Raw genomic sequence first — 19,550 nt, forward strand, 5'->3', positions numbered from 1 at the left:
GTGCTTGCCCGGCCCAGCCCTGGGGAGCCTCGGAGGAGTCAAGGACAAGGGCTCAGGGCGAGAAACTGGGTTGCACTCGATCTCACGTGAGGCAGGTGCAGCATGGAGGGGAGGGGCTGGGGGGGGACCGTGGCCAGGCACCCCCACAGGGAGGGGGGCGCAGGCTTCGGGCAGGACGGTGGAACCGAGGCTGTGAACAGGGCTCAGGAAAACGGGTGGCTCCAGGGTGCTCTGCAGAGGGCCAGAGGGAAGGCTCCCCCCAGCCAGACCCCAATCCAGGCCCCGGCCCTCCTGAGGCGCTGGCTGGGGTGTCGGCCCCTCTCCTCGGGGCCCCTGCCCACCAGGCCCCAGGCCGGCCGCGCCAGCCCGCCGCTCCTCGCAGGCTCCAGGGGCCTTACCATGGTTCCGATGCTGTAGGTGGCTGCGGGGCCGATGGTGTGGTGGTAGGGGTCGGCGGCGGTGTAGACTCTGCCATAACTGGAGAAGGCACAGGTGGGGAAGGGGCAGGGGGCGGGGTGAGGCCTCCTCCCTGTGCTGCGTGCCCCCCCCCCACCAGCCTTCCTGCCTGAGCGGAAGGTTCTGGAACACAACTGCCCTCCCTCTCAAGACGCTGTGCGTGCAACACTGATCACACCCAACGCGTTATATACAGTCTGTTTGGAGACAAAGTGCCGGAGAAGGGACAGACGGCCCCGTGGGGGAGGGTCCCCGTGGGGGAGGGGCCGTGGCAGCTCAACAAAGGAAAGGGCACTGGGGTCCCCATGATGACCTTCCTCTCGGCCAATTTATTTCAATTTATAGAAATATCAGCTTCTTAGAAGGCAGGCAGGGCTACAGGGCTGTGAAGAAAATGGCTCGGAGGGTCCCACTCGCTGCTGGGTCGGGGGCCAGGTGGTCCCAGGCCAGAGCAGACGCCACAAGGGACAGCTGTCCCCACTGAGGTGCCTGCAGCCTGCCTGGGACAGGGACTCCAGCTCTCACCATCCAACAGCTCCAACCAGGAACCCTGCAGCCAACAGGACGAGGGCTTCCCCAGGAAGGGCACTGGGCTAGGCCCACCAGGGGGGAGCGCTTGATGACCCCCCTCCAAACAAAGTCCCATGAGGAGGGGGGTGGGTGGTGCCAGCTTTGCTCTCTGAGCTGAGGGGCTGCCTGCTTTGAAGCCCTGAGGAGGGGCAGAAGATACTGTACCTAATGGTCCTCACCTGGGGCCTTGAGGGTTGGGAGTCCGAGGAGCCCTCTGCCAACCAGGCACTGGGCTGTCCACGGCCTCCCCGGTCGTGCAAACAGGAAGAGACTGAGGTGGCCGGGGGCTTGCTGGCTCTGGGATTCCCAGGCCATGCTCGAACCCACTCTCCTCTATCCAGTTCCTGTACCTGCCCATGGAGGCACCACCAGGCCCTGAACTGTGAGTCAGCTTCCCATCTGTCCAGGCGTGGCCACACAAGATGCCCAGCCGCTGCCCTCCTCCCTGTCCCCATCCCCTGCCCAGCTCCCTGCCCTCACCTGTCGCTGTAGGCCGCCGCTGCTGCTGGCTGAGCATACCTGTAGGCGGCGTAGCCTCCCTGTAGGGCAAGAAGAAGGACAGACAACAGAGGGACTTAGTGGGCGTCACCCAGGGAAAGGCCGAGTCCCAGAGAGGCCGGGGTGGGGTCCAGCCCTGGGGAGCACTGCCAGTCTACCAGCCCTGGGACCTCTGCCTTGGCCTGGTGAGGCGAGGCTGGTGCCCGGCCTGGGGGCGCTTGGCGGCTGGTCTAATGGAGGTCTGAGAACACGGACTGCCATCTGGCACCGTTCGAGGTGAGGCAGGGGTGTCTGTGAACGTCACCCCTCCATTCACTCATTTGTGCATTTGGCACACACCACGGGCACTGAAGGCACGTCTGCTCTGCGAGGCCCTGGCCCACTGCAGCTGCCCCAGACCTGCCTCAGGCCAGTGGCTGTCTGACTTTGATGCTGGCAGGCATGGAGGGCCCCTGGGTAACTGGGTGCTATCCTGGACACTCGGAGGCCTCGAGGGCCAAGGGCACCAGAGAAGCAGGAGCTCAGATGGTCTTGGTTTGGACGAGTGGGTTGTGGAACTGTGGGTGCCGGCTCAGGAATGAAATGAGAACGTACGCTGGGCTGCCAGGTGCAAGGGGGACTCATGAGTGGGGGTTCCGTGCCAAGGAGGCAGAGAGTGAAACCCCATGAAGGGAGAGAGAAGCAGCAGGACTCCACCAAGGGGCTCAGCCCAGGAGCATGGGGGCGCTGGCTGCCTTGGAGCCCCCCCTCCTGGTTTCTCTGGGGGCCCATGATGCCCCACTCACAGCACCTGGTGAGGTGGAGAAGACATGTCTTGGGCCTACGGGGCTGCTGGGAGACCCCACAGGTGCCCCTTCATGGGTGCACACAGCTGGGGCTGGCTGTGCCCAGGTCCCGAGACTCAGTGCCCTTGCCCCTCCTGGACCCAAGGATCGCACACATGGGGGCAGTGGCAAGGGGTGGGGGGAGATACCGACTTTCCACTGAGCTAGACAGATTGCCACAATCCCCCCCCCACCGCCCCGCCCCAGGCTCCACTTACATAAATCTCAGCACCATAAAATCCATCCTGATAGACGACCCTGGAAGCAAACGGACAAGAGAGTGGTGGGAGCGCTGGAGAGGCGGGGTGGGCCGGCTCCGGTGTCTGCTGAGGAGTGAGGGGGCACGGGGCCAGCCCTGCCCATGGGACTGGCATTTTAACAAGCGTTTGCTCCAGCGCCCTGTTTTGGTATAACAATAGAGTAACACCCTTGCCGGTCGGCTCCTTTCCCCACAAACCGGGGACCCATCGGCCCCAGTCTCGCCTACCCTTGCCCCCCCACAACGGGCAGCTGTCGCCCCCACTCAGTGGTGGGGGGCACAGGACCCCAGACTACCCAGAGCGGGGGTGTGGGGTATGGGGGGCAGCTTCTTGGCTTGGACCTTGAGGGCCCTGGGATCCCCCAGAAAAAGACCAGATGGGCTTAGAGAACCGCACCCTTTGAGCTGAAGGGCTGAAATCGCCCCCACTGAAACATGTGGTCAAGGTTCTCGGGGCTCTAAGCCGCCCCCCCGCCCCCATGTTAGTGGCACCTGGTTCCCGCGCAGGCTGGGACGGGGACCTGGGTGCTGACGGTCGGGGTGCCTGAAGGGCTGAGGTCTGGGGGTCTTGGAAGGGCTGCCCAGCTCCCCTGGCTGCCGCGGGCCTCCCCCGCCACCCCGGGGCCTTCCTCCACGCGGCCCGCCCTCGGCCCCGCAGGTACTCACGCTCCGTAAGTCGGGATGGGGGGCGGGGGAGGCGCAGCCCGAAACGTGTTATACAAGGCCCGGCCCCGGCCCCGTAGGTGCGCGCCTCGGTAGGCAACCGCGGTGCCCGTGGTGGGGTACGGGAACCCCGTCACTGCAGGGCGGGAGGACAGAGCGTGAGCCGGGAGGAGGGAGGGGCGCGAGAGCAAGCCCGGGGCGGGGCCAGCGCGCGCCCAGGCCACGCCCACCGCCCCCGCCTCCACCAGGCCACGCCCCGCTCGGCAAGTCCCCACCGACATGTCCCCGTCCAGCCACCCCCAACAGGCCACGCCCCACCGGGCATGACCTCACCGACCTGCCAGCCACGCCCCGCCGACCACGCCCCTCCTGACAGCCACACCCACCACACTTCCCACCCGGCCCCGCCCCAGCCGGGCGTGTCCCCCCTAGCCACGCCTCCCACCGGACCTGAACCCGAGCCCCGCCCCGCCCCGCCCCTGGCCTTTACCTGCATAGAATTCAGGCCCGTAGACAGCGCCTACCACAGGGTTGAGCTTCCAGCCTAGAACAGAAGAAGGAATTCCAGCCACCTGCTTCCCGATCCTTTTCCAACTCCACCCGCTGCCTGGGAACCCCAGGGAAACTGGCTGAGCCCCAGAGGGGTCACTTGAAGGCGTGGCCTCTGCACAGAGCCGGCGGGCGCCTCCCTCTGCAGTGGGAGGGGCCCCGAGGGGACTGGACCAGGGGCCCCTTTCCAGACGCTGCAGACGTCTATTCCCGAATAACAGGGGCGGGCCACTCCTGACCCATCTGCCTGGGTCTCTTCTTGGATGCTTTCCACACTGCAGGCCTCCCCAGCCTGTCCTGGGGCCCCCCTGTGCCCCAGCCACAGAAGAGAACGGGGAGGGGAAAGGGGAACACCTGCTGGGATGACGGATTTTGGTGATGTGGGGGCCTCAGCGCAGCTAAAGCCCAAACGCCGGGGTTCTGCCTTGGGGGCTGAGGGGGTTCACTGCCTTCCAAGGTCCTGACCTCTGCCCACACCTTCCTCCCACTCTGTGCTGCCAGGGGGCTCCCTTCCCAAGTGCCAAGTTACTGCTCTCTCCAGCCTTGGGATGGGGAGCTGGGAGGTGGGCGAGGAAGGGACCTTTGGATTTGGGATAACAATAATGGTAGCTCACATTTGCTGAGTGCTTTTCCACATGCCACCAACACCATCCCAAACCGGTTCATGCCTGAGCTCCCTGGGTCATCTGACCCCCCAACCAAGACAGGTGCTGCACCATCCCCCGTTTTACAGATGAGGAAATGGAAATTTAGGTGCAGCCACCTTGCAATCCACAGCTGGTGAGTGGCAGGGCCATATCCCAACGTGGCCGCCTGAGGCCAGAACCCACATCCTGGCCACTAACTGGGTCCCAAGCCAGCTGGTGCCCAGACTCTTCCTCCATGCAGGTGGCTGCTCCTGGACCCAGGTGGGGTGGCATGGGCTGGAGCCTACTTACACCTGGAGGCCCCAGGTGGTGGAAACCAGCTGGCTCTGAGCAGGCTGCAGCCCAGGCAGTCAGACTGGGGGCATGGAGGGCTTCTTCTACCAGGCACACCCCTGGCTCCTTCCTTGAGCTCACTCAGGTCTTATCTTGGCAGCCTGCCCTGCAGCTCCTTGTCTGTCTTCGCTGTGTGTCCAGAGCCAGGACATCAGCGGCTAACTCCACGTGTGAGCCCTGAAACCAGATTCTCAAAGCCCCAATGTTGGGCAGGGGGAGAGGTGTCCAGGACGGGGGTCTGGTTCCTTGTTCTTTGGGGGGCTGACTTTCCACACCCTTGGTGAGACCGTGAGCGGTCTTCCATCCCCAGCTCTCCATCCCACAACCAGCAGAGACACTTGTATATCTGCATGTTATTGCTGGGACTATGGAACCTTCTGGTTAGGAGGCAAGGCACGTTTCACCTTCTGGGAAAACCTCCAGCCCCAAGAACCAACTCTTCTTAGTGAAATACCCCCAAGGAATGCAGTCCTGGGGCCTCAGGTGGGGAGGCCTCAGACGAGCTCAGTTTCAGAGGGCCCCGGGCACCATGCCCTGCCCCGGCAGGCCCCATTTCATTGTCTGGGACCCCAGGTGATGCAGAAGGCCTGAAAGCCACGTGGATGGCCTCTTTGTTTCCACATGCAAATAGAATCACCTGGGCAAACCTGGCTAGTGTGTTTTCTATGGGGAAAACTTCTGTCCCTCTGATGAATTGTGGAGTGCTCTGCAGTGCTGAAAAAGTCACGCTCCAGGCTCACGTGCACCCAGCCAGTGGGCCGGGACTCCTTGCAACCTCCAGAGGAGCTTCTTGTTTAAGTGAACCTGTTCTTACCACAAAGGTGAACGGAGGTTTTTTTTTCTCCCCTAAATTTACAATCACCCTATACCCAAGTAATTCCCCCTCCCCCAACCCCTGGTGAGCTCCATTCTGCCACCTGTCTCTATGCATCTGCTTATTCTAAGTATTTCATATAAATAAAATCATACAGTATTTATCTTTATGTGCCTTGCTAATTTTGCTCAGCACCATGTCTTCAAGGTTCATCCTCACTATAATATATCATGGAACTTTATTCCTTCTTATGGTCAAACAATATTCCCCTGTGTGTATGTACCACAATTTATCCATTCATCCACTGATGGACACTTGGGTTATTTCTACCTTTTGACTCTTGTGAATAATGCTGCTGTCAAAATTGGTGAACAAATCTCTGTCCAAGTCCCTGTTTTCAATTCTTTTGGGTATACACCTAGAAGTGAGATTGCCAGTGGTAATTCCTCATTTAACTTTGAGAAACTGCCAAACTATTTTCGACAGCCACTACACCACTTTACATTCCCACCAACGATACATTCCAATTTCTCCACATCCTCTCCAACACCTGGTTTCTGCTTTTTAAATAACAGCCATCTTTCTGGGTATGAAGAGGCATCTCGCTGTGGTTTTGATTTGCATTTCCCTGATGGCTAATGGTATTAAGCATCTTTTCATGTGCTTATTGGCCATTTGTATATCTCCTTTGGAGAAACGTCTATTCAAGTCCTTTGCACATTTTGCTTTTTTGTTGTTGTTGAGTTGTAAGAGTTCTTTATATATTCTGGATAGTAAGCCCTCATCAGATATCTGATTTGCCACTATTTTCTCCCATTCTGTAGGTTGTCTTTTCACTTTCTTGATAGTGCCTTTTGATGTATAAATGTTTTAATTTTGATGTAGTCCAATTGTTCTGTGTTTTCTTTTGTTGGGCAGTTTTCACCTTGCTCCAGTCTCATTCGTTCCACCAGCAGGGCTTACATTCCTTGTAGAAGCCAGCGTAGCACACAGTTGCTAGGGAATTCTGCCTGAATTCCATGCTCCTCAACCTTCCCACTTCCGCCCAGAAAGCAGGGGCATGCAGCTCTTGCACGAGAGAGTGCTGGCTCTGGAAGAACACGGTCCCTGCCCCCCAGGGGTTACCCTCATTCTAGCATTTTCCCTTCCATCGTGTGTGGGGGGGCACAGACTACACAAGAGTCACTGCAAGTGTATGTCAGGTCACCAGCAAAGCAGGGCACCCCCAAATTTTCAGAAAGAATCTGATAGTTGATTTTGCACAATAAAGTAGGGGGTGGGCACAACAATCAAGCCTAAACTGGGCCCAGGCAGAGCTGCAGCCCAGTGCCAGGATCCAGCCCCAGGCCTGGGGTGCTCACTGAGGTAGGTGGAGCAGGTGCCTGCTGCAGGCAGGAGGGAGATCCCCCCACCCCGCCCCAGGCTGTCAGCTCTGGTTTACTCCCTGACTAGATGAGCACCTGTCAGAGGGGGACAGATGAGAGAATAGGGGGGACTTGGCCCAACTTGTCCCCGCTGGAGGTTAAGAAGCCAAGGCCCATGTCCTGTGGGGATACCTGAGCTGTCTGCATCCACCTGTCCTGTCTGAGCCCACCTGTCCTGTCTGCGCCCACCTGAGCTGTCTGCACCCACCTGTCTTGACTGTGCCCCCCTGTCCAGGCTGTGCCCAGCACCATGGCATCTAAGGAGTCCAATCCAGGGAAACTGACATCTGGTAAGGGAAAGGATCTTTCTAGAAAAGGTCCCTGATGCCTTGCCAACTCCACTCAGGCCAGCCCCTCTTGCTTGGTGGCGTTAAGATGGTTAAGATGCATGAGGCCACATTCCCTCACATCTCCCCTCCGCAGCCTGCACTTACCATTTGCAGGTTGGTCTTCAAAGAAGCACGGCCACCTCTGCTTCCCAATATGCACGGGCATCTGACCAGTCACTGCCCGTCCGGGCCAGTGGGTCTCAACCTGTGGCTGCCAAGGCTGAAGGAAGCCATTCCCTCCAGCCTCCTCCCACTCCCTGACTACTCAGCCCCTCCCACTTGCCCAGCCTGTGGAGACGTTCCTGGAGGTATCACTTTTCCTGTTTTGCAGGTGAAGCCTGGGTCTCAGAGACATCTAGAAGCTCATCCACAGTCCCCCGATGCCCCTCTCCCCCGCCTCGAGTCTGTGCACACTGCGAGTCAACGCAGCGTGTCTGAGCATTGTCCTTTAACACGAGTCCATGGAGGAAATCCCACTGAGCCCAAAGCCCGTAACATGACCTCTCTGGGTGCCAGTGGACCCTGACCCGAGATATGCCAATGCGGTGGGTGTGGGCGGGTGGCCCAGCCCTCCTCCTGTCCCAGCTGATCCACCCTTCAGACCAGGGTGCAGAGCAGCAATGGGAGAGCTGGGACAAGGGAGCAGTAACCGTTAGCATACAGGAAGAGGGGCTTCCAGTAGTATTCCTCTAGGGCCCTATCCAGCCAGTAGTGCCCACAGCGTCCTGGGGCCCTTACCGTTGGTGTAGGAGTTCGCAGTCTTCTTATTGGTCATGACCCGGGCTGTGGCGTTGTTGACCTGCCCAGGGAGATGGGTGCATGAGCCTCCTTCCGGGCCTCTGTGGAGGGGGCTGGGGGTGGGGAGGGGCCCTCCCAGGGCACCCAGGCAGAGGCCCGTGGCAGCCTCTTCCACTGTTTGGCCTCCTCTTTCCACCATGCATTCTCCAGGGAGCCTTGGCTGTCCCTGCTCCTGGTGCTGCTGGCTAATGTCCAGGCTGGCCTGGGGTCCTTGGGCCCTCAGCCGAGGCCACCTCGTGCAGCCCAGTGGGTACTAGCTCTTTACAACACTGTTCCCAGGAACTGGATGGACCCCAGCCCCTATGGAGACAGTGCCCTGGTGGACTCCCTGCAAAGTGCTCAGCCCTGCTAACAGGTTGTATCCCAAGAGCCTCGAGTGGCTGCCGAGGCCTCCTAGGCATGGAGACAAAGATGGTCACCCCACCCCACGGGGCACCCCACTCTCCAGAGGCCAGTCTCAACACTAGGCCCTGCAGAGAGCTTTCTGGCATGTGCATGTCCAGCTGGGGAGGGGGTGGGCAGCTCTGGGCAGGGGGTGCTGAGGGGATGCTCAGGGGGGTGGGGTGCTCCTATTTCCTCTGTCCCAGGGCAACTGGGTGCAGGCTGGGGTGAGGAGGATGGAGGAAGGTCTCTGCGAAGGGAGTAAAGAACAGGGCAGGTGGAAGGAAGCGGAGGAAGGGGGTCTGGGCGGTACTGCCCCCCCACATCCAGCTGATCCCATTGGGCCTTGGGGGTCCGCGGGCTCTGGGTGGGACCCTGGCCCAGGTGAATGCTTTTGGCACTCGTTCCGGAATCCTCTGGTCCTCCCACTGTTTGCTCCGGGCTCCGTGTTGGCCTCTGTCCCCTCCTGCCTCTGGCTGCCCCTCACTTCCCCCTTCAGAGATCCACAGCACTGGGGGAAGGGGCTGCCAGCCCCACAGCTTTCTGGGCCTGGGTCTCCGGGGAGGGTGGGTGTAGAGAGAGGCCTGCTGCCCAGGAGGGCCCCTGGCCTCCCCCGCTGGGCCCCTTCTGTCCTCTGTGCCCTGGACGTTTGCTGCCTCTGACTCTGCTTCCACCCGACCAAGGGCTGGGGGCAGGCGCGAGGGACAGAGGCACCTGCAGGCCACCGGGCAGCGTGGGGGGCGCTCAGTGGCTCCTCGTGGCCCAGCCCTCCCATGGGGGGACATCCTGGGGGCGATGCCCTCCCTGAGGCTGGCAAAGCCCCAAGTACATGATTCTGGGGCTCCCCCCAGGGTCTGGCTGACCCCACAGTTGGGTCAGAGCCTCTTCTGGAAGGAGAGGGAGGAGGCTGGGAGGGGCGAGGCCCTGGGGAGGGAGGGCTCGCAGCCCAGTCCCAACGCGGGGGTGACGGTCAAAGACCAGGACGTGGGGTGGGGGCTCTGGCCTCAGCCTGACCGTCCCCCCATCCCCTTGCCTCCCCTCCTGCCTCGGGGGAACCCTCGTCCAGCTCCCTGCCTTGGGGGGTGGGGCGGCGAAGTGGCTGCAGACATGTGCAGGCCAGTCCCGGGGGCACCCTGCCATGGCACACTTATCTGAGCACCTCAATTTTCCGTCCCTCTACGATGGTGCCATTCAGCTTCTCCCGGGCTCGGTCAGCATCTGAGCTAGTTTCAAAAGTTACAAACCCAAAACCCTGTGAGCAGAGGAAAAGGACAGACACGGAGAGAAAGGCACAGGATGAGAAAAGGGGGGACAGAGAGGAGACGGGAGGAGGGCAGGGTGACAGGGACGGGGAGAGAGAGAGAGAGAGAGAGAAGGGATTGAGTCAGGAGAGCTGAAGGAGAGGTTCGGGCAGTTTGAGGTCTGGTGTGGGCCAGGGGTCCACACCCTGGGGGGCGACGGGTGGGCCTGAGCCCGGGCTGACAGCCTGGCACCTCCGAGGGACAAACCAGAGCCACGGAGGAGACACCAGCTGGCCAAGGCTGGCCTGTGGCCCCAGCCCCATAGGCCAAGGCCAGGCCAGGGTCTCCTGAGGGGCAGGTCAGCCCCATGCCACCTTCCCCCTGGGAGCCCCGGGGTGTCCTCCCTGCCCAGATGGGAAGCAGGGTTTGTCCTGCTGGGCACCCACGGCTTGCCCACCCTGGGTGCGAAGTGCCCTGTGGCCCCTCCCCCAGGCCCCCGGGGCCGGCTCCCAAGCAGGCCGGCAGTGTCCCCTGGGCGGACCCAGGGGTGGGGACCCAGGCCCAGGGGTTCCAGGGGTGCAGGCAGAGGGGTCCTGGGCTCAGAGAGAAAGACGCGGCGCTGGCGGCAGCAACAACACAGACAGCTGGGGTGGGGTGGGGGGCGGGGAATACAAGCACCCGTGTGGCTCAGGGCTCCTCGGGCTCCACGCTCTCCAGAAGGAAACGCACATTTCACACGCCAGCCCGGCGGCACCTGCAGCCGGCTGTAAAGGTGGCGGCCTCGGGCGGCACCCACCTTGGAGCCCCGCTCGTTAAAAATGATCTCCACGTCTAAAATTTTTCCAAATTGCTGCAGAAAAGAGACAGAGGAGGGGCGGGGAGAAGGAGGGGCTGGGTTAGCACTTCCAGGGGCCCCCTCCAGGTCTGAGGCTCTACCCGGGGGATCCCCAGGCCTGGGACATGAAAGCCCTGGGGCCCCCCTTTCCCCTCCTGTCCCCTCTGGTGTTGCACGGAGGGGCGGGGGGCAGGGTCACCCCTCACGTCGGGTCCTGCCCCACCTCGAGGAGGCTGCTGTCGCTGTGGCTCGGGGGAGAGCCCTTCCCTGCGGGACACTGGCCTGTCTGTGGGCTGGGGACGGGGATGGGGAGTGGGGGTCCCTGTCCTCTCCCCACTGGGACTCTGCACGCTGCCGGCGGGACGCCCACCTGAGGCATTGCGTCCACCCCCATTCACACTCAGGTGGGGTGCTGGGGGGGGTAGGGCACAAGCCCCCCCAAAAGGACAAAGTGTCCTGGAAGAAAGGAAAAGTCTAGGACTGAAAGTGGGGGCTGGGGTCACTGGAGCTCGCAGCCACAGGCTGGAAGGGGGTGAGTCTCAGGCCTCCCTGGGATGGCAAAGTGGGAAGGGGGAGAAGGGGGGAGAGTGGGGGTCCCTGTGCCTGGAGCAGCCTGTGTTTGTGTGTGTGGGGGAGCTGTGGGGCAGCGTGACCTGATCCCAGATGCTCCGGCTGCCCCTTCCCGCCTGGTCACTGGCCCAGAGCCCTCATTGAGGGTCCCCGTCTCTCTTCCTGACACCTGAGACTGTGAACCTGTGGGCCAGGTCCCCAAATAGTGCAGGGGAGGCCCTGGGAGGGGGCTGGTGTCAGGACAGGGACAGCTCTACTCTGCCAAGGAGTGCCAGCTGCCCTCCAGGAGCCTCAGCCAGCCAGAGACCCCCAAGGTCAGCTGCCTTAAATGGGGGGCTCCTGAGCTCAGAGGGGTTCGGCAGCTGCCAAGCTCCAGAGCCAGGATGGGTGCTGGTCCTTGGGGGCTCCAGGCCTCCTGCCGGGGCTTCCCATGGGTCCAGGCCCCAAATCTAGTGGCCCGGCCCCCAAGGCGGTGGAGTGAGCATCTGGGGGTGAAGCTCAGGGATGCAGGTTTGGGATTTTCCCAACCTGGGGCTGCTCTGGAGGCAGCTCCCATTTGCCTGACTGATCCCAGCTCTGGGTGTGTGTGTGCGTGCGTGTGTGTGTGTGTGTGCGTGCGTGTGTGTGTGTGGAGTGAGGGGGAGGGCTGGGGTTTAGGAGCCAGAGATGATCGAGCTGTGTGGGCAGAGTAGGGTGGAGGGTGCAGCAGGGGGAGGGAAGGGACATGGCCAGTGACACGTGTCCTCTGCGTCTTCTGGCTGCTGCTCGCTCACCCCCTAACTCGGCAGCCTCATGGCACCTGCTGGGCTGCATCCTGCCGGCCATTGACAGAACTTGGATCTCTCAGGGCAGCGGGGCCCCCCGGTACCACTGCGTCTAGCTGAAATCCCCCAGTGGAAAATCTAAAACTGGCCCGGGGACTCCAGGAAGGACACCTACACAACTCTGCTTCCCATCAACCGTGTTACCGCTCCCGGCCCTGGGACTGGAGGACACAGGCCCAGAGAGGTTGGGTGCCCAGCCCCCAGGGCACACCAGAGGGGCAGGGGCCAGGCAGCTGCCCAGGGTGAGGCCAGGAGGCCAGGCTGCCCCTCGGGACACCCTGTGAGGGGGTGCAGGGGCCCCTCGCAGAGGGCGAGACCCGGACAGTGAACCAAGCCTACCCTGGCCACATGAGGGCCCTGGGGCTGGATTTCTGGCCGGGGTGCAGGGTGGCTGAGGTGACAGGGGGCAGCCACAGCAGACCCCTTATCCCGGGCTTGAGTCCTTCCTCTTTCCACCCGCCGGGTTCGGGTCAGAGCCAGTCCAGGAGGGGAGGAACTGCGGGACCCCGGAGGCCCCCCGCCCAGAGCCAGCCGGGACACTCTGGCTCCTGGTCCCTCAAGCTTGGCTGCGGAAGAGGGGGTGCACACTCACCCCGAACATTTGCCTCAGGTCGGGGTCCCTGAACCGGAAGGGGATGTTGGAGACGTGTAGCCGCTTGGGCTGCTGCTTCTCTGTGGGGTCGGAGGGGTGGAGCGTCTGGCTGTCTGTCTGTGCCGCCTCGTCTGTCTGCTGCAGGGAGAGGACCCGAGGCTGTGAGGGGCCCCGTTGGCTCCCGTCCCCCACAGGGGGCACCTCCAGTTTGCCAGGACCAGCCGTGCCCTCTGGCCTGGGGAGGGAGCTGCTGCAGACAGGTTGCACCCATCCCTCGGCCCAGCATCCCCGAGAGAACCCTAAGAGATGGTTCTCAGGAGGCCGGGCTGGGCGTCTCCAACCCACAGGCCCCAGCGCCGAGCCTCTGCCCAGCCCAAGCCCCGAGGCCTCCAAGGCCCAGCCGGACAGCTCCTCCCTTGGCCGCTACCCGCAGGGGTGTCTCTTGTCGGTTTACTTTTATCTGCCTCAAGATCACTGGTTTTCCTTTCTCCCTGACAGTTCTGGGAACCTGGGGACCATCTGGGGCTTCCAAGGACTGATGATGAAGTGCAGAGGGGCTTCGGAGGCGGCCTCCCAGGCACGGGCACCTGGGGCAGGGCTGACCGGCACGGCCACCCAGGAGGCTTCTGTCCCCTCCCGCGCGGCTACCGCGGCTGCTGCTTCCTCTGGGCTGGAGTCAGTGCGGTGGGCCGGGTGGGCACAGCACCTGCCCTCTCATGCCTGCCTGCCCCCAGGACATGCCACCCACGCCTCGGCGGCTCCTGGGCATGGACTCCACGGATGGAATCTTCCCGGATCTGGGAATCCGGCCTGGAGAGGGGCATGCACTGCCGGTGGCGGCCAGCAGACGGCAGCAGCCAGTGCAGCCCGACAGCCCAGGACCAGCCCAGCTCCCTCGCCGAGAGGAGATGGGGGGCTCCTCCCCAGGGAGTGGGGGGTGCCCAGTCCGTCTGGGTGGGGCAGAGTTGCGGCACCTGGGGCTCGGGCTGGGCTGCCTTTCTCTGCCGGCTTGGGTGTCCCCGAGGTGCAGAGGCCCCCTCCGTTCAATACCCCACTCCAGAGGCCCTAAAAGGCAGCGGCAGAGGGTGAGGTGGAAGAAATGGGGTGACGGGGGGGGCGAGGGCTGGGTGAGGAGCACCCAAGCTCACAGAGCCCCCCGAACCCCACTCTGTCCCCTCTCTCCCTGTGTCCCCCTTCCCAGGCAGCGGAGCTCAGCTGTGGACGGGCCAGATACGCAGTTCAAGGCTGTACAATTACAGGACACGCTGAGAACCCGAGAGTGTAACCAGCACAGCCGGGCCCGAGGCGAGCCCAAGCGCCTTCTACGATTTATCACAGCGGTTCAGGCGGCTTTCTGAGGGGCTGTCTTTCTCTCTTTCCTTGCCTCTCTAAATAAATATTTTTAAGCGATCTTTGCCTCCAGTTGTCCAATGCAGGGAGAAACGCAAAATGCTGGGGACAGCCCCTGGCCTCCCGGCCCTGCCTCTGCGCCTCGTCCCAGCCAGCAGGCCCCCTCCTTCCTCTGCCCGCTTCTGCCCGCCCCACCTCAGAGGAGCCTGCAGCCCCCTCGCCTGGCCCTCCCCAAGCCCAGCGAGGACAGGGCCAAGAGGGCCTGCTCAGGGCTGGGGACGCTGGGGTCCTGGGGGGTGTGGGCCAGGCAGCGGGCAGGGGCTGGTGTCTGGGGCGCTGGGTGGCGCTGAGCCTTGCTGACGTGGTCCAGAACGAACTGGCTTTCAGAAATCTCCCTCCTCTGCACCCGTTCCTCTGAGGCCCTTTAGGACATTTGGGCCGTGGTCCAGCCTTCAGCTCTGTCTGTCTGTCCACGGGTGCAGCAAGTTGGCCTTGGAGGAGGGGCTCTCCGTGGGGGGCCTCGAGCCATCCCTTTGGAACGTCTTCCTCAGAGCCTGGGGTGCTGGGCAGCCCCTCCAGGGGGAGGCCTTCCTGACAGCTGACTGGGGGACGTCATGCTCAGTACCTCCCCACTGGCCGCCAGGTGGCTGCCAGCGCTTACTGCATCAGTGGCCGATGGAGGCCTGGTCTGTTCCACCACCCCCTGAAAACCAGGGCACACGGCTGAGACCCACTGTGCACATGTGGATGGGGGGAATCGGGGCAGATGCAGCTCCTCGGCTGCCTTTCTCCCACCCTCTCCAGCCACCACCCGGCCTTCACCCAAAGGCAGCCGTCCCTGGTGGCATTTTCACTGCAGCAGTGACTGCCAGCGGGGGGAGGACAGAGGGTCACGGTGCACAGATGAGGTGGAGCAGGTGAGAGCTGGGGGTCTCTGAGTGGAGAAGGCCCTCTGTTGTCCCTCAGTGGACAGGACAAGGGATTGACGCCAGTGCCCCTGGTGGAGACACTGAGAGGAGCCCTCTGGGGAGCTGGGCGCTCAGACTCAGAGCCTGCAGAGAAGCCAGAGGCGCAGGCCCCAGGCTCCCAGCCCCCTTGGGCTTGCACGGGCCCTGCTTGCAGGTACACACACATGCGTGGGCACTGGTGCTGCCGGCCTGGAGAGTGAGCAGGTGAGGCCGCTCACTGGTGTCCCACACCCAGCAGAGCCGCCCAAGCGGCTTCCTATGACTCACTAGCCAGTCTCTTCGAGCACGAGGACTGGGTGTGGTCCCCCAGGCTGGCCCCCACGTGAATGTGAATGAATGAATGCATGAAGGAATGAATGCATGAGTGCTCCCAGGCAGTCGTCTGCAACCAGCAACCCCAGGGAGGGGGCCGCTGCAGAGTTCCGAGGTGGGGTCTCCGAATCCACAAGTGCCCCCAATATTACACCCCAATCATGCTCCACAGCCCGGGTTGCTTTTTGTCAAAAGACTGCAGACGAGGCTGTGATGATACGAGGTGAGGTAAACTGAGTCCCTGCAGATGGGCCACCAGACACCTCGTGGCTAAGGAAGAGGGAGGCTCGAGCCTCTGGCGGGGCCCTCTGTGTTCCTCGATGGTGGAAAGGGAACGAGCCTGTCTGGGGATCGGCTCCAGCAGAGCAGCATCGGGGACAGGTGGGGCAGCCTCAGAGGGGTGGAAACCACCTCGATCGGCTCGGGCCCCCCCTTCCTGGGGCCTGGTCACTGCCCTCAAGGTGAAAGGGCTTTGCTGTCAAATAAGCCTGTGAACCCGGCACCCCATGTTTCTCTTCGCTCCCCTTTCCATGAGGTCTGGGGGCTTGGCTGGCTCCTCTGTTGTTGGGGTGAGAGTGGGGCTTTGAGCATCTCTTGCTGATGGGGGTGTCAAGAAAGGGTCCCTGAACAAATTCCTGGCCAGGAAACTCTCCTGAGGGAGGGGGGGAAGGAAGGGGGCCTGGAGGCTCTAGAAAGTCCATTGGGACTTTTCTCAAGAGGGAGCCCTGGACTGTGTGTTTGGGGGTGTCTGGGTGGGGAGGGGGAGCAGAGGGAGACATGTGGACTGTTTCGGGGCCATGCTTCTGTCCTGCCCACGTCACTGCCCTCAGGACAGGGTCTGGGTGGGGCAGGTGATGAGGGAGGCTGGGTGGTCTTTTGGAGCCCACCCTGCCAGCCGGCCCTGGCCAAGCTTCCCACCAGGCTGGCCCTCACTCACCGTGGGAAGGAAGGAGGAAATCCCTTTGGGGAAGAGGCAGGAAGCCCCAGGGCACTTGGGGGCTGGGGGGGCACCTTGGCTGAGCCCCTGAGAGGGCTTTGTGGGTAGGAGGGTAGGGAGGAGGGACCTTCCCCCCCCACCAACTGGGGCTCCAGGTGCCTTCCAGGGCAGTGACCTCTTCGTTGGACGTTCTGCCCCTTCAGTCCTTTCAGCAGCTGCTGCTTGCTCCTGGATCCCCTCCAAGGCCGGCTCGCCTCTTTTGACTTGTATGTCCTTGATTTGTGCAAACTGCTGGTCCCCGGAGAGCAGGGCTGGCTATTTCTTCTTTGCCCCCAGTGCCAGTTCCGTGCCTGGCACACAGTGGGTGCTCAGCAATGTCAGCTGAAGGAAGACTACATGTTTGGGTCCAAGCTGCCCAGAGGCCTCCAGGCTCAGCCATTAGCTGTGTGCCCCCACCTCGGGCCATCAGCAAGCTGATCCCCTGTGTCCCACGCTTTCCCTCCAGGACGAGTCCCCGAGGCTTGCCACGAGAGACCCCCCGTGAGTTCCTGGCGAGGCTGTCTGAGATGTGACCAGACACACCTTGTGTCTACAGTAGCTCCATCCAAAAGAGAAACCGGCCCGTTGGCCATGACTCAGGTACTGTGAACCCATACTGGCTCCCGGGATCGCCGCTTTCTCTGCTACGCTCCCAGGGCAGAGGCCTCCGGCAGCCTGGCCCAGCTTCCAGCACTCAGACACCACGGCCTGGCTAAGGCAGCCGGGCTCCAGAAGGGACGCTGAAAGGTGACAGCTCCAGGGCAGACTGGGCTGGGCAGGGAGGGAGGCCCGGGGCTCAGCCAGCCCAGGGCGGAGACGAGGTGGGGTACTGGAGAGGGGCTCTGCCCACGCCGGGGAGGAGGGAAAGTACTACACGGATCCTTGAAGCATCTCAGAAGCCGGGATGGATCAGGGCAGGGCTGAGAGCACAGTGGGGTGCAGGCACCCCCCCAGGGAAGGGCAGAGTGTGCTGGCTTCCTGCCGGGTGCCTGCCGGCCAGCTGCTGGGATGGAGCTAGCAGGGATGGGACACGGGGATGAGGGCAAAGCCCAGAGCAAGGGGGTGGGGGGTGGGCAGTTGGAGACTGCCAGAGCGAACACGGAGGAAAAGGGATGCAGCAGGCTGGGGGGTCGGGGGGGTGGGCAGAGGCAGGCCCTTTGCAGGCAGCCTGAACTCTGGGAGGGGGCAACCTTTACGGGGAGCCCACCCCAAGTTTGCCGGGGTGCCGGCCCCACCCCACTGCTCTCAGTGTTCCCAGGGAACGGCTGAGAAGTGCGGGGTCAGCACTTTCCCCTCGGAGCTGCGTTACAACCACATAATTGAAGCTATCTGATTGGAGGGCAGCCAAGCAGGTAGATTACAAGTGATTAGAAAGGAGAGGAGCTTGGCAACCCGAGACGTTTGCTGCTGCCTGCTCCCAGGGCTCCCAGGGCTCCCACGGCTGGGGCCGGCCACCGGCCTCCTCTCCCGACAGTCCGACAGTCCGCCCAGCTTGCCCCTGCTGCCACCTGGCGAGCCCAGGCCGCTGGCCTTGGCCATTTCCTTCACTTTCCATTAACAGTTCCCTGGCAGCCAAAGACATACTTTCCACCTCGCAGATGAGGTGGTGCATTTGCCTGCAGCCGGAGCTGGGGGACACTGGGGCAAGGGAGGCCCCCCACTCACCAGGGACATTGCGGGTGCCAGTGGCGAGCTGGAAGGCTGGGGCTGGGGAACCCTTCCGGGTGAGGACCCCTGGCCCCGGCTGTGAGACCTGCCTTCGTACACCAAGGGGTCCAAGGGCCCCCCTCCCCGAGCCCCTCTGGGCCCCCCACCCACCGCCTTCCTGAGCCCTCCCTGAGCCCGGGCGGTGGGTGTCCTTACCGGCGCAGTCTGTGTCCCGGTGATGGCCTGGGTGCTGGCATCGGGGACGGGCTGCTCGGGGTGGGTCTGTGCGGCTGGGCACAGGACCAGGCCGTGCTCCGGGGGCACCGGGGTCTGGCCCGAGTAGTCCTGAGTGGGGTGCGGGGGGGGCGGGGCGTACTCGGCGGGGAGGCGGCTCTGCGGCGGAGGGGGGTACTGGGCCGGGGCGTAGGGCTGGGCCATGGCTTCGGGCGGAGCTGACACGTCCTGGTTGCCCTGTGGAGGGGACAGAGAAAGTCCTGGTCACAGCCCGGAGCTTCCTGGATGCTGCCCCTCCCAGGGACCCCGGTATTGGACGCCCGGGGTTTACCGGCCCCCTGGGTGCGTCCCCAGCACGGGGCCCCAGCTCAGAGCTGGGGAGGGGGCCCAGCCCAGTCCAGGGTCTGCAGTGAGACGCCTCTGGCCTCAGCCCGCTCTGGTCCTTGCAGACCCAGAGCACGGTGCTTATTTTTTAACCCACTTCATTTTTTTTGAATTAAGCGTTTTACTCTGAGATAATCATAGATCCCCGTGCAGTCGGCAGTCACCACACAGATTCCACGTTTCCTTTACCCAGTTTCCGCCAGTGGCGACATCTTGCACAAGTTACTGTCACAACCGGGCCATTTGCACGGATGCATCAAGATACAGAACATCCCATCAGCCCAAGTCCCCGCCCGTGGCCGTTCTATAGCCCCCCCACCCCCTGCCTTCTTTGGGGTTTTCGGGCTCAGGTTTCCCGCCTGTCAGGCAAGGGCAAGCGAAGGTCCTTCCCGATGTGCAGGGAGGACGGAGAGAGAGGGCCCTGCAGCGCTGATTGTGGCCCCCACAGCCTCGCCCCTGGCCCTTAGGGTTACGGGTCTCTCTCTCAAGGATCCCCCAGAAGACGCCGCATGCCTCTAGGGGGGCTGCTGGCTGCGGAGGGGAGGCGCTTCCTGGAAGCTGAGCCCAGCGGTGCCTGGGGGGCTTTTGGGAGCCCTGACCCTGGGCAGCCCCTGGTGACGCTCTGGGCTGTGGGCCTCAGGTTCTCGGGGTGCCCACCTGGGGGCTTGTTGGACCTGCCAGGTCTCACCCCACCCTAAGCCTGCAGAATCAGAACTGCTGGGGTGGGTGGGGTTTTAGCGAGCCCCCCTGATGAGTCGGAGAGCCATAGATTTGGGGCAGAAAATGCTGCCCTGGTGGGAAGTCCTTTTGGCCAGAGGAGGGGAGCTGGGATGCTGGGGTGTCAGCGGCGAGTGCAGGGGTGTGGGGGCCCCCAGGTGAGAGGGAGAGCCTCCTCCCACCCCGGCAGGTGCCATCTCTCACCGCCAAGCCCCTCCAGGTGAAGGACCCTTGCCCAGATGGGAACAGAGCTGAGCCTTGCAGCCCCCCAGGGCGGGGCAGGCAGAAGTCCGTTTTCTTGTGGATGAAGCGGGTTTGCTGAAGGGTGCAGAGCTGGGGCTCTGGGCTTCCCCCC

The 19,550-nt window shown here is 62.8% G+C and overlaps 1 protein-coding gene across 9 annotated transcripts in view; it reads right to left on the reverse strand.

Moving 5' to 3' along the window:
- The window catches only part of RBFOX3 (RNA binding fox-1 homolog 3), a 453,726-nt gene that overhangs the window by 4,248 nt on the left and 429,928 nt on the right, over positions 1-19,550 (reverse strand). For 6 of the 9 annotated variants that reach the window (XM_037809697.1, XM_037809693.1, XM_037809692.1 and 3 more), the window contains 10 exons: positions 18,077-18,331; positions 12,608-12,745; positions 10,583-10,636; positions 9,705-9,797; positions 8,105-8,165; positions 3,761-3,814; positions 3,274-3,406; positions 2,567-2,747; positions 1,507-1,565; positions 399-477 (listed from right to left, as the gene is read on the reverse strand). In XM_037809697.1, the coding sequence (XP_037665625.1) occupies positions 399-477; positions 1,507-1,565; positions 2,567-2,747; positions 3,274-3,406; positions 3,761-3,814; positions 8,105-8,165; positions 9,705-9,797; positions 10,583-10,636; positions 12,608-12,745; positions 18,077-18,298 (1,074 nt within the window). In that variant the 5' untranslated portion in view covers positions 18,299-18,331. The remainder of the gene's footprint in view (positions 1-398; positions 478-1,506; positions 1,566-2,566; positions 2,748-3,273; positions 3,407-3,760; positions 3,815-8,104; positions 8,166-9,704; positions 9,798-10,582; positions 10,637-12,607; positions 12,746-18,076; positions 18,332-19,550) is intronic. The other 3 variants (XM_037809696.1, XM_037809700.1, XM_037809699.1) reach the window with 3 other exon arrangements.

This window comes from Choloepus didactylus, chromosome 18 (assembly GCF_015220235.1).
Source record: "Choloepus didactylus isolate mChoDid1 chromosome 18, mChoDid1.pri, whole genome shotgun sequence".
In the NCBI taxonomy this organism is placed as follows: Eukaryota; Metazoa; Chordata; class Mammalia; order Pilosa; family Megalonychidae; genus Choloepus; species Choloepus didactylus.